A 13,429-nucleotide genomic window follows, 5' to 3' on the forward strand; every position below is an offset into this window, starting at 1 on the left:
AAAGTGATATAACCCCTTAAAAAGGTTTTTTTAGATATTATTATTCTTTAAATTCTCTTGAGTGAAATCTCTAAGGAGTGAAAATTGTACCAGTCTTGAAAAAGAGTGATTCAATTTTCAATCTTTTAAAGTAAGTTTTATTCTTCCAAGTGAGATTTACGCTAAAAATTTTAGAGAGTGCACGCACATAAAAATATTTCACACAATGATTAATCTTTGATATATAATTTGAAGTACAATCAATGCGAGCGAGTACAATCAATGGATCGAGTTTATTGGATGTAGATGCGATTCGTAAGTATATTAATCAATTAAACTTTAAAAATACGTACGATTCAGAAATAATGATTAAGCATCGTCTTCTTTTTTCGGCTAATAATAATTGGAACTTTGCGAAAGAAATAAAACAAAGTCCTTTGACCTAATTTTGTTAAGTGTCGAAAAATTAAACAAGATAAGCAGCTCTTTAGCAATACGAGTACTTATTTGTATAAGAATTTATCGATGAAGAGCGAGCCGCAGTTATTTTAGAATAATAAATTTTTATCGATAATACAACAAAATTAGCGCCGAGACACTATCGTGTCTCTGATATAAAAACGAAAATATCAGGGCCACTTTTTAAATAAGGTTATTCTATTTTAAAAGTTATTTCATAGCAACAGATTGCGTAGTATATTTTATAATTATTTTAAATAAATCACGTGATTAATTCTCTGTCGTGATAAGAACACTCTCAATATATACGCTTACGCATAAGATAAAAAGAATTGTAAGTGAACTCATATTGTCACAGTGATTTCTTCCCACGTCTGATGGCTTTAATCGGCTATATCTATAATCTAATTTTAACTCGTAAAGTTCGTAATATCTTCTCATAAAACTTGTAAGAACTTATAACTGATATTATAATTCTGTTCGTATATACTGTAAGATGTACGATCTCACACACACACACACACACACACACATTCGTAAATACGCACAAAGTTATAAATACAATATTTGTAAGTTCTTACAAGTCTTACGAAAACATGTTATGAACTTTGCTAGTTCTGCTTAGAATTGACCCGTTAATCTTTAATTTTTTTCTCGCGCATATGATGACTATTGGAATAATAAAAATGAGAGGAAAAGAAGGAGAATGTATATTGCACTTATGACTCGATCGTTCAAACGATTTGCTTATTTTGCTTACGACATTTTATTCGAATCTAACAAACAGACTTTCTTGTACCACTGAATCAGAAAGAAATTTACTTACAAAAGGTATATTTATAATTGATAAGTTTCTGATTCAATGGTACAATAAGGCCTGTTTGTCAGATTTGGATAAAATGTGCTAAAAAAGTTTATTTACTTATTAATGAATAAACTTATTTCTGATTCAGTACAAAAGCCTGTTTGTTAGATTCGGATAAATTATCGTAAAATTAATCGTTCAAATGGATATTCAGTCACAAGTGAGATACATCAATTTCCCCTTTTTCTTCTCTCATCGTTGCACTCTTTTCATCATTGCACGATACACTTTGTGCGTACTTCCTACACTAGAATCGCCGACAACGCCAATTTGGCTCCGCTGATATTAAAAATTGCTGTAATTTTTATAAATTTCCGTATTGGCTAACAGTTTTCCTCGACTTTTCATTTTAGAAGTTTGATTTACAAAAAAAAATTAATTAATTCCACTCATGTTTGCACAGTTTATTTTTATTTTCACTGTAAACAATAGTGTATCCAATGCCGGCGGTTCTAGTGTTTAATTCTTTATGCAAATTAAAGATTAAAATACCATTAAATGTGGGAACAAGTCTCACCGTGAAAATTTAATTTTATCAGAGTTGATAAAAACTAATGCTTTTTTTAAAGAATAAAAGATACTGTGTTTCTTCTTAAATATGTTTTTAATGCTTCAAATATGTTTTAAACGGTGTTATAAAAAAACATTTAAAACATATTAAAAACATCAATTTAGCATGTTTTAAATTGTTTAAAACACGTTTAAAACATATTTTTTACCAATCCTGAATTTTATCCTGAAACGCACGATTCTAACGATCGATTTGAATTTTGTAGGAGGCAAAATGTTGCGGGGAGCTGGCTGCGAAAGAAATCGATATTCTCGCAATGGTGCCGAAGCAATAGAATTCAGAAGCCATTTCGCCCGTGCTAAAACTTCGCCTTTATTTCCACTCGTTAAAACAGAATTCGAAATAATTTTCGAAATAACTTTCGAAACTTTTGAAATGTCGAAAATATTGACGCCTCGTTCGTTGAGATCTCATCTCATATTTCGGTCGCGCAAGCTGCGAACTGACACCCACCATGCTGTATGCAGTTGTCTCTGCGGCGTAACGAAGAGAGGCTCATGCCGTACATATACACCAACAGGGAGAGATATAGCTGGTGCGGATCGTAAGCCAAAGTTATTTCCGAGTCAGTCTACCGTCGTTGCTGGTGGCGGTAAGCTGATTCTTACGTTCTACCGCTAGTAGAACTCCTCTATCATAGTAGTGTGATCGTGTCAATTGACGAACCGCGGCCAACAACGTGAGTTATCCGCGAATCATCAATACTACCGTATTCCCTGCAGCAATAGAAACACCGAAGAGCGCAAAAAATCGGAGTAAAAAATTGGAGCATTCGAGACGAGACCGTAAATGTCAATCGACGACCCACGATGTGCAGAATTTTTCACATACTTTTGAAATATTCCTTTATCTGCAAACTTTTTCAGTCAATTTGAAAATAAATTTTCTTCAAATGCTGAGCGACCAGTAATCTTCAAGTTACAAATAATTGAAGTTTGAAGATTTTGAAAAATTATGGTTCGGACATTGCGAGTGAATATAACTACTTTATTTTTTATTTAACTTCATTTGAATTTGAGCAGAATTGCAATGGTTACAAAAACAGTTGGAATTAATGTGCAAAAAGACAGAAAAATAAAAAAATTTGGAGCGGAGTATTTAGCACAAAATTTATCGCATTTTCAATTTTTTACGCAACAGAAAAGTTAATAAACAACGAAGACATAATAATTGAAAAATAAAACAAAATGTGTAGTGTAGGATGTATTAGAAAGATAACGACCTTTACACTAATATGTCTATTTCTTATCTACATTATTTTTTTACGTAACTTCTGTTATCATTGTGCTGATTACATACATTAACGCTGATTAAGTACGTGGTTAAAAAAAAATATGATAAAACGAGCGTGACATTTAGTGTTGTATTAAAACAAAAGAAAATGATTGAATAATTTGAATTTAAAATGAATGTAAAAATCGTGATTCTGATTAGCGCGAAGAATTTGAAACGTAGAATGTCATGAAGTGATGCATACCGGAAACACATATATAAACAATTCTAATCTTCGCGACGCCGTTGATTTCGTGCCTATGATTACGATACGCAGAAACGAGTTTTTCTGAAACCACACAATGTCCAACGATAGAATCAGAAGGAAGCACAGTCGTTGCAGCTGACGGGGTTGACACTTGAGAGAAACGTCGTTACCCTCACCTTGGTCGTAGCGAATTGTAAATAAATCAAGCCCTTCAATCGCAATGCGTGACTAAAACTGGTAGTTTGATTGGCAGTGAATCAACCGTGGAAGGTTGAGTCAGTCTGACGTGGCTCGTTAAACCGCACGATCGTATTGTATTCCCGTCGAGCTAATTCTCACATCCGGAGTGAAAAATGAAAACAGGAGGACAAAGAGACGCTTTTGTGAAGACTTTTATAAAAATTTAATTTTGTAAGCACTTTCGTTAATTGTACTTCAACGTGCATGCAACGAGACTATTATACGTTCGAAATTGATATCAGGTTCCATATAATAATAAGTTGATTGTATAATATAAATGTGAGAAACGGAAAAATTAAAGTTTAGAAGTCTCCCAAGAGCCAATTATTTAGCTCTTCTTAATCTCTTTTTCTAAATTTAATGATACATCCTATCGTCATCTAATGCAAGCGCAAATACGTGCTTACTTTTATTAGCTATAATTTACCGACCGCTCGATCGAACACTCGCACGGTCGAAGTTCAATGCGCTGTGTTTCCATAATGGCGCATGCGTGTAAAATTCCGAGTGACTGTCGTTCACCTTATTTATTACGTTTTACGCGTAGCGGTTTACACGTGTCATGAGTAAAATCTACATAACCGTTGTCAAATGTAAAAAAAAATTAAAAACTAAAGAACTGAAAAGTATCGGAAAGAAAGAACGGTACGTCTATTTTCTGGAAAAGAAACTTCTGGCATTCTGAACAATGTAACAAGCATGCTATTATAATTCGCTAAAGGTGTCATTTTATGCAGCTAATAAAAGATGACGTTTTACCTCCACTGCATCAATTTTCGTATACAGCGAAGTTAAACTCAAAGTTCGATATTCAACTAATAGCGAAATACTGAAATACATGAGATGACATGTCATGTCATGTTCATGGAATTGTATGTCTTCCAAGATTAATTTTGGGAGTGAAGCAAAGAAAAAACTATATTCTCGCTACGATTTTTTAAAATGAGTGCTATCTAGCACTTTTTCTTTTTTAATAATTGTATATACTAGCAATTGCAACGGCTATGTGTCGCCTCCAAATCTCTGCTGCAGCTGTAGCTACTACTATACGTATATTCTGTTATATACTCGATGTATTCATTTTTATAATCCATTTTTATTAAAATGAATTAAAAGCTAGCGAAAATAAATGAATTCTTCGTTAGTTTAAAGCCAGTGAAGATACGCTCCATGAAAAGGAAGCAGGAGTAGAGCGAACAGCTTTTGAACCAGTGGTGCCAGATTCTGGCTTGCGCTACCACTTGGTAATGCGTGGTGGGGGAAGAGTGGAGGTAGTTTCGATAACTGTAGCTATCGGCAACTACCCCCATTCTTCCCCCACCACGCGCTACGCGTTGGTAGCGCAAGTCAGAATCTGGCACCACTGTTTTGAACACTGCTTTGATTGTGATCGAAGTGGGAGTAAAAAGCCAGCTTTCCTTAGCTGCATGAAATTGCACCTTAATATAAAGAAAATACAGAAACGATCTTTTTCATCTGTCAAAAGAAGAACGTATCAGAATATCTACGATTATTATCTTCTTCTGAACAACTGCGATCAGCTTATTTTGCCCACTATTGAAAATTTTCTTCGCCGAGATAAAATTATTCTTATAAATTTAAAAGTATAATCAATCAGCGTAAAACGTTTATTAAGAGCTGACTTCCGCTGAATCGCTGAACATTTACACAGGCCTGCATCGTTTTGTTGATTGGCATTTAACAATGTTTTTTTACGTAATTTTTTGCGCTGAATCCGAATCCTACTGCAGAATTGCTCTATCACGTCAAGATTTCGAGATATCTTAACTTAAAACTGCCAAAAAAGCCGTTTTTAACCATATTTTAAATTAAATTAAAAATTAAGAAAATTTTTGTTGTCAAATCCATCAACGGTATCATTTACTACTATACAACCCCTTCAAAATTCATTTTGAACCATCTCAAAACGATTTTTTTCTTTCGAAGATATACTTATTCAAAGTTCAATAAATTATACCTCATAGAAGTCTAATCTGTATACCATTGTATTAGAACAAACTGTATTTCTGGACAGATTAGATGACTCTTCTGCCTTTGTCACAGAATATTTTTAAATCTGCGAGAATTGTTATACTTTCACTGTTCATGTCTTACTAATATTTTATGTTGTTGTCTATATATATAAGTGTCGATGTATCACTAAAGACCGCAACATAAAATATTAGTAAGCCATGAACAATAAAAGTTTAACAATTCTCGCAGATTTGACGTCGATTTGACATCGATTCGATGATTTCGATATCGATTCGACATCGATTCCATTGTCATTTCTTACTGGGTATGAAGTATAATTCATTGGACTTTGAATAAGTATATCTCTGAAAGAAAAAATCGCTTTGAGATAGTTCAAAATGGATTTTGAAGGGGCCGTATAGTAGTAAATAATACCGTTGATGGATTTGACAATAAAAATTTTCTTAATTTTTAATTTAATTTAAAATATGGTTGAAAACGGCTTTTTGGCAGTTTTAAGTTAGGATATCTCGAAATCTTGACGTGATAGAGCAATTCTGCAGCCGGATTTGGCGCAAAAAATTACGTAAGAAAACATTGTTAAATCCCAATCAACTTTCAACACTTCCAATTTTGCAGACCTGTGTTATTGATGTAACGTAGGACGTAATTCATAGCTTGATCTTATATATTAAGGTTATTTACGATAACGAGACACTGTATGGTCATTTTATTGATTAAATAGAGGTCATCTTGTTTTATCACTGCTAGACTTAACATTTTTAATATAAAGACTTTATAAGACTAATATAAGTTCTTTTTTCATCATTTAATTTTCTTTAATTTACTTTTAAATAACACTAGATTCCACTCATTTTGCCTTTTTTTAATTGTTACGTACTTTGTCAGCATGTGTAATCAGTACAATGACAAGAATATAGAAGCTGAATAGAGTATAGAGCAAAGACGAGACATAGAAATATTAGCACAAAGTTCAACATCTTCCTAATACATATCCTATACCTATTTTGTTTTTTATTTATTCGCACACTATTTCGTTTTTTATTTATTATCTCTTAATCGTTTGTTAACTTTTCTGTAGCGTAAAGAATATAAAATGCGACAAGTTTTGCGCTAATTTCTTCGCTTGCAAATTCTTGGATTTTCTATTTTTTTGCACATTAATTTTAACTGTTTTTGTAATTAACTCTCAAATTTTGCTCGAATTCAGTTAAAGTTAAATAAACGATTCGAATTATTCACTCGCGATGTTTTGTCAATTGGCATGATCGGCTTCAAAGAAGACGAGCCTTGAGATTGAATTATAAATACCAGTTATAAGTTGATGACTGGGCTTTTAAAGCGCGCGAAACTTTTTCTTCTTTTTCCTTCCTTCTTTGAATCACTCATTCTTCTATGCTTAGTTCAGTTTCAGTTGAAATCATTTCTTCCCGCATCGTGTTTCTCCGCTGATGTCGATCGACACGTTGCACCGCGGAAGAAAGTATCGCGTAATGACAATCGCTAGCTGAAAGATAAATTGTTTTTGAGAACTCCAGTGTGGGAAGATTGTCATGGACCTTACACCAGAAGGCAAGCCAAATGGAGCCGATAACGTTTGCGAGAAAGATGCCTTCAACAATACCAACGGCGTTACATGTGTGTCCTATCTTTCAAAAATGGCTGCAGTGGACATCGAATTCAATGACGTGACATATTCAATACCAATCCCTCGGCAAGGTATTTGTTTTTTAAGACTGTTTTGCAGTCGATAAAAGCATGATCGACATATCTTTTGTGTCTTATCGTGGTTCGATTAATTATCAATGATATTGCTTCATCGCTTTTTTCCTTTGTTTACTTACATTATTGTAATCATGTCTTATTTTCGAGTGTGTACAAATGAAGATAATTTCGAATCTTTCAGCGTATGCGAGACTCATCGTTAAAAACATTGTTCTCTAATAAAATGAAACAATGGCTGCGTTTAGCAGAAAAAGTAGCTTTGCAACTGTTGTAAAATTCTTTAATATGATTAACCTTGTTCTTAGTTCCTCACTGGATCTAAATGTATAAACCAATCATATTTAAGAATTTTACAACAATTGTAAAGCTGCTTTTTCTGCGCAACCATTAATTAATGGCGTATTCAGCCCGAGCAGGTTTGCATCAATCTGGGTCTCTATTCTCAAAAAGAAACGTATATGAAAGTCTAGAGAAATACCACAATATATGTTACGTATACTATAGTATTTTTCTAGAATTTCGTATACGTTTCTTTTCAAGGATAGAAGCCTTGGGTTGGATTAATGACGTATACTCTCCTATTAATAGAACATGTAACGTCAACCAATAGTAGAACATTATTCAATCTAAATCGGTGTAAATCCGTTTGGATAAAAGACATTATAAGACTCTCTGTATAATGCGTCATAGACCGGTATTCATAGTCAAATCTTATTTCAAAACCGTCTTAAGATGCTAATACAGCCCTCTGATTGGTTCGTGACATCTCAAGACTGACCTTAAGACGGTCTTGAATATAAGAATTAACTATGAATCCCAGCCATAGAGAAAAAACTTTTCTACCTACTCGGTCAAAAATTATTGATTCTCAAAAATAAAAGTTTGCTCGGTCTGAACAAACACGTTCTGAACATAGGCACCGACTACGGGGGGGGGGGGGGCAAAAAAACTCCTCAATAATTTTTACCTTTTGGTTTTTTAACAAACGGTGTTTTAACAATTACAAATAATTTCTGCGATCAAAACTGTGAGAAAACATCGGCCACGTGACGTATGTTATACATAACGTTGACGCGGCGAATTAAAAGTGATGCTCGCGCTGTCACGCCGTCTGCCGGCTTAGGTGCTTTCCAACAAGAGATGGTGTAATGACACGGTGTGACAGTGTATCATTACATTCTTGTTGTTCGCCAATGTTAAACAAGGATGAGATGATTATTGTGTCGTACTGATTGTGAGTCGCTTGTTGAGGCGTGTTTTGATTTCCATTAGAGTGCTCCTCGAATGTCATTTCGTCCTTGTTTAACAACAGTTTGTTAAACAACAAGGTTGATATCCTTGGAGCATCCAGGTGAGAATCCGAATATGCCCCTGGAAGGAATCCCTAGTGTACCTGCACATACACGTACCAGAGAGAAACCTGAGAGAGGACATGAGTGCCTTTTTCCTGTAACCGCAAAATACCTTGTGCACTACAGTAGTCTTCTGACTGTTCTGAAGAAGTAAATGTCGACACAACATTACCATTTGTTTTTGCGATACTCTTGATGGAAGTAAATCATTAAAATCATTAAAATTTTTACTAATTTAATTTTAGTTATTTCAGCGATTTATTTTTATCAGTAGCACCGTAAAAAAGTGGATATTGTTGTGTCTCCCCCTAATATTTCTCGGTGCCCCCCAATATTTTTCGCAAGTCGGCGCCCATGATTCTGAACAAAGGACAGCTGCTGTCCTTTTAGGAGACAATTGACACAAGTATTGCTCTATTTTTGTTATTTATTGAATACCAAGAAGAATAGAATGACGTTTGTGTCGACTGTGTCTTCTAAAAGGAAAGCAGCCTATGTTGTAAAATTGGTAAGAAATATGCCTTAAAAATGTCCACAATAATTGACAATGGCGGTAATTAGATAACTTATTAAAAAAAAAACAAAAGTGTTTAATATTGATTGTGTAGTACATATGTAATTTTTTACAATAAATAGTTTAAAAATTATCGATTACACTTTTATCGAACAGACAATACAATTAATATAATTAACGAAAAAAATCTCAAATTATTTTATACTTCAAGCCGAAAACGTTTCACAAATGGAATAAATGACTTTATGATTATATTTAATATGTTTTTCTTGGAAATTGAGTAATTAATCACACATCTTAAGATTACTATACAATTAAATGTAATTAACCAAAAAATCTCTAAGTTATTTAGCCGGAATATTTTCTTCGCGAAATAGATAATTTCGCAATATAATTTTTTCCTATGAATCCGGGAATTTACTAATTATTCTTACAATTGTCGATAAAATAAATAGTAGATTCTACAAGATGACAGTTCGTTATACAATCTAAAGACCGATACATTGTAAAGCATATATTTTACGTAAAGCTATATACCAATCATAAAACAATCTCAATATATACCACATAATAATTGAAACATTTAATTACGTTCAATATTACCATTAAAGCATTTATTTCCGATAAAAGCACATTAATCATATGCTGATGCACGGTTTCTGGGAAAACACTTAACAGTATAAATTCTCTTATATGTTACATACCAAACAAACAATTTATTATAATAAAAAAGAATAGTACCTCACAATTTGTCTCTACCATAGCAATATTTCATACCATGTAGTATTTTTTATGTGTCAAATGTTATTATCTTGTTGTATAATTTCCTGTAAACAGTAAGAGTTTGAAATTATGTTTCACAATTTATACTTGTATGAATTTTCGCGTCAACTATATAATTCTTAATAACAAATTATTATTATTTTAATTCTTTATACTATTGCTTTCGATAATACGATCAGCTTTCGATAACATGATTGAGGCGTGAGAATGATATGAAATTGAGAAATATATTACGTAATAAGTATTACACAGTATCGAACTACAATTACAGATCGGGGTCTATTAATTAATTGGAGAGTGATAAGCTGCCTGTACAAAGTACAGCACAACTTTCAATTTGCTATGCAAAAGTGATGTCACGCTCAACATTAAAGAGCATCTCATTTCAAAAACATCAGCGGCATATTATTTGCAATATTTTAATTATCAATTAAACATTGGCAAGAATATTATATATTTAAAAAAAGTATTATAATTTTTTAAAAAGAATATTTACTTAGGTTTTTCTGTTGCAAGTTTAAATTATTTAAAAAAGTCATTCCTTCTGAAAATAAACAACTATTTGAAAATTTTTGATTTTTGTTATTTTGTGTTGCATTCTACGAATTAGTTCTGAGAGAGATCAATGCGTTTTAAAATTTCCATTCGAATATTTTCTTTTTCGAAAAATTAAATTATTCATAAAGTTCTCGATCAATGCTATCGTTTAATAAAGCAGGAAGTTCCAACTGTTGATTTATTTATGATGATTTTAAAGGTCGCCAAAACAAAAGTCATTTTAATATAAACGCTGACGGGAACCTTGATGAAAATGAAATAGACAATCGTAATTTACATTGTTAATTGTATTTCAGGTCAATTATCACAATAAAAAATTACTTACGTCATGACAATGCAAAATTTCTCTTAAATAATAAGCTTTGTAAGTCTTATAAAAAATATGCAAATAATAAGGAGATGTGAGACAGTCTGTATACAAATATATAAATATAAAGTATAAAGGAATTGACATATAGATGGAATATTCCTCGTTTTGTCGATCGTGTAAAAATGATAGACATACATTTTCTAAAGTGTGTTAACGCAATATACGCTTTGTTAGATTATGCACTTGATGTCTTTGCGATTATAATTGCTTTAAAGTAACATTATTTTGAACTTTGGTCATGTTTTTATCACGTCATTAGACATGCTTCAAATCATAGTCAAGTTAATTGCAATATTTTTTACAGTTATGCTTTTATACGATATTTTGTACGATATCGTTATAGAATATGAAAATCGGATTCACATATTTCCTCATATAAATTTTATCTGAGGTCTTTTTGGAAGTCATAAAAATTTAAAGAAATGACAGTTCAATTGAGTTGAAGGCAGTGATCTAACGAATTTATTATTAATTTAGTATTAATTCAATATTAAATTAGATTCATTCACCTAGAGGAAAGTTTCTTCGATTCAAAGAAATGTTTCTTTGCTATAAGGTTAAAGAAAAATTTTCTTTGATTTGAACGTCATTTCTTTGATTTGAACATCACTTTTTAAAATTAAATAAATTTTTTTATTTGATTTAAAAAATGATGTTCAAATCAAAGAAATGACGTTCAGATCAAAGAAAATTTTTCTTTAACCGTATAGCAAAGAAACATTTCTTTGAATCGAAGAAACTTTTCTCTGGGTGAATGAATCTAATTTAATATTGAATTAATACTAAATTAATAATAAATTCGTTAGATCACTGCCTTCAACTCAATTGAACTGTCATTTCTTTAAATTTTTATGACTTCTAAAAAGACCTCAGATAAAATTCTCTTGTTTGAATCGAAGAAATCTTTCTCTAGGTGTTTATATCCAGTATTGTTGTTGATAAGGAATATTAGTTTATCGTTTTATTATTACATTAAATCGTTTTATGATAGATACATTGTGCAAAATTATCTTTAAACATATGATTGATACAAGAAGTCACTAATTATTGTGATAGTATAAATGACCTAAAAAATTATTTAAATCATATGAAATTTATCTCTGCTTGTGCAAAAAAGAAAAATTATACTTTGAGGTACTTCTAATTATATTATTACACATCTAAATCATTCGTTTGGTGACGATCACATCATTATATTCATAAAGCTTCATGGCTTTATAAGCAAAATAGATAAACTTAAACAAATAATAATATCAATCGCAATTTTTTTTTAAAACTATGTAATCAGATTTAGGTCACGAAAACAAAATATTCTAATCACACCTTGAAAGATAACAGAACATATAATGGAATATTTTTTTCTACATGTCTTCTTATATTACAATCAAATAATTATTTAATTAGATTAATTGCCTATGGACCTAAAATCTGCCTCCTGTCTCTTCATTTCGTTTCGCCATTTTGTTAAATCTCATTATTTAGATTCAATTAGTTTTTTTGTGTTCACATTTTTTTAGTTCTGTTTACGTTTTTTTATTTTTACGTTCTATATTATACAATCAGCTTATTTAAAATGTCTTTTTTTCCTTTTACTCCACCTTGAGATTAAATTGTCATATTTTTTTTTACAACAGCCTTATTAATGTTTTGTCTCTTGCATCTAATTTCATTTTTTTCTTTATAATTAAAGAGCGGAATCAAATCTTGTGAATATACATTAAAGTTATTTTTATTATCATAAAGAAAAGTCTATAATTATAAAAATAGAAAAATTCTAGAAATGCTGAGTAATCAACTATGCAGATTTATGTTGAGATTTGATTTGGAAGGGGAAATTAAGATCAAGGCACGTTTTGTTACATTATTTCGCTGACTGACAACACAATATTCCGCTCACTCAAGCAAAGAATTATATATATTTTTATTTGTTTCCAATTCAACTCTTGCTATCAGCAGTTGTTTTTTTTGCTGAAGATTCCACCACCTCAAAAAGTAAAGTTGCTACCTAAGCATTTCACTGCCCCTTTACCGCAATGATGATTGACTCTTTCGTTATACTCTACATTTATCGCTACTGCACGTACATGGTTACGTGCGATATAATTTATGTCAATATCATTCCATGAGAATATTGTTGCGCACGCCGCGCCGTAACGTGAGTATCTCTGGACAACGAAGCATATAACGACAGAAGCTTATGCATGAAGTAACATGATACACGTGTGTATTTCGGTGATAATGAATTAGCACTATCGTTTTGCATCAATTTTCTGAAAGACAATTTTCTGAAAGACGATATACATTTTAAGGCAATTATCTTTCTTTCGACGTTTAATTAGATATCATGTGTGAACAACCGCTAGCAATACGACAGCTAATGAGAAAATCATTTCGCATAGAACTGAAAATCGAATATGTTATTTTAACAAGAAGATATATTGATACGCACAGTTGTGCCTGTAGCAGTTTTTCAACGTATACCGAAAGAACGACTTTGTTGAAGTTTTTAAAAATTTAGCTATTATAGATACAGATCTG

At 31.8% G+C, this 13,429-nt stretch overlaps 1 protein-coding gene across 2 annotated transcripts in view; it reads left to right on the forward strand.

The window, feature by feature from the left end:
• The first annotated feature begins 2,414 nt into the window (after positions 1 to 2,414).
• Positions 2,415 to 13,429, forward strand: part of LOC108727426 (ATP-binding cassette sub-family G member 1) — a 32,391-nt gene continuing 21,376 nt past the window's right edge. Inside the window, exons 1-2 of one of the 2 annotated variants that reach the window (XM_018455550.1) lie at positions 2,415 to 2,553; positions 6,993 to 7,308. In XM_018455550.1, the coding sequence (XP_018311052.1) occupies positions 7,143 to 7,308 (166 nt within the window). In that variant the 5' untranslated portion in view covers positions 2,415 to 2,553; positions 6,993 to 7,142. The remainder of the gene's footprint in view (positions 2,554 to 6,992; positions 7,309 to 13,429) is intronic. The other variant, XM_018455549.1, reaches the window with a different exon arrangement.

The sequence above is a fragment of the Mycetomoellerius zeteki genome, unplaced genomic scaffold, assembly GCF_001594055.1.
Source record: "Mycetomoellerius zeteki isolate Tzet28-1 unplaced genomic scaffold, Tzet1.0 scaffold49, whole genome shotgun sequence".
NCBI lineage: Eukaryota > Metazoa > Arthropoda > Insecta > Hymenoptera > Formicidae > Mycetomoellerius > Mycetomoellerius zeteki.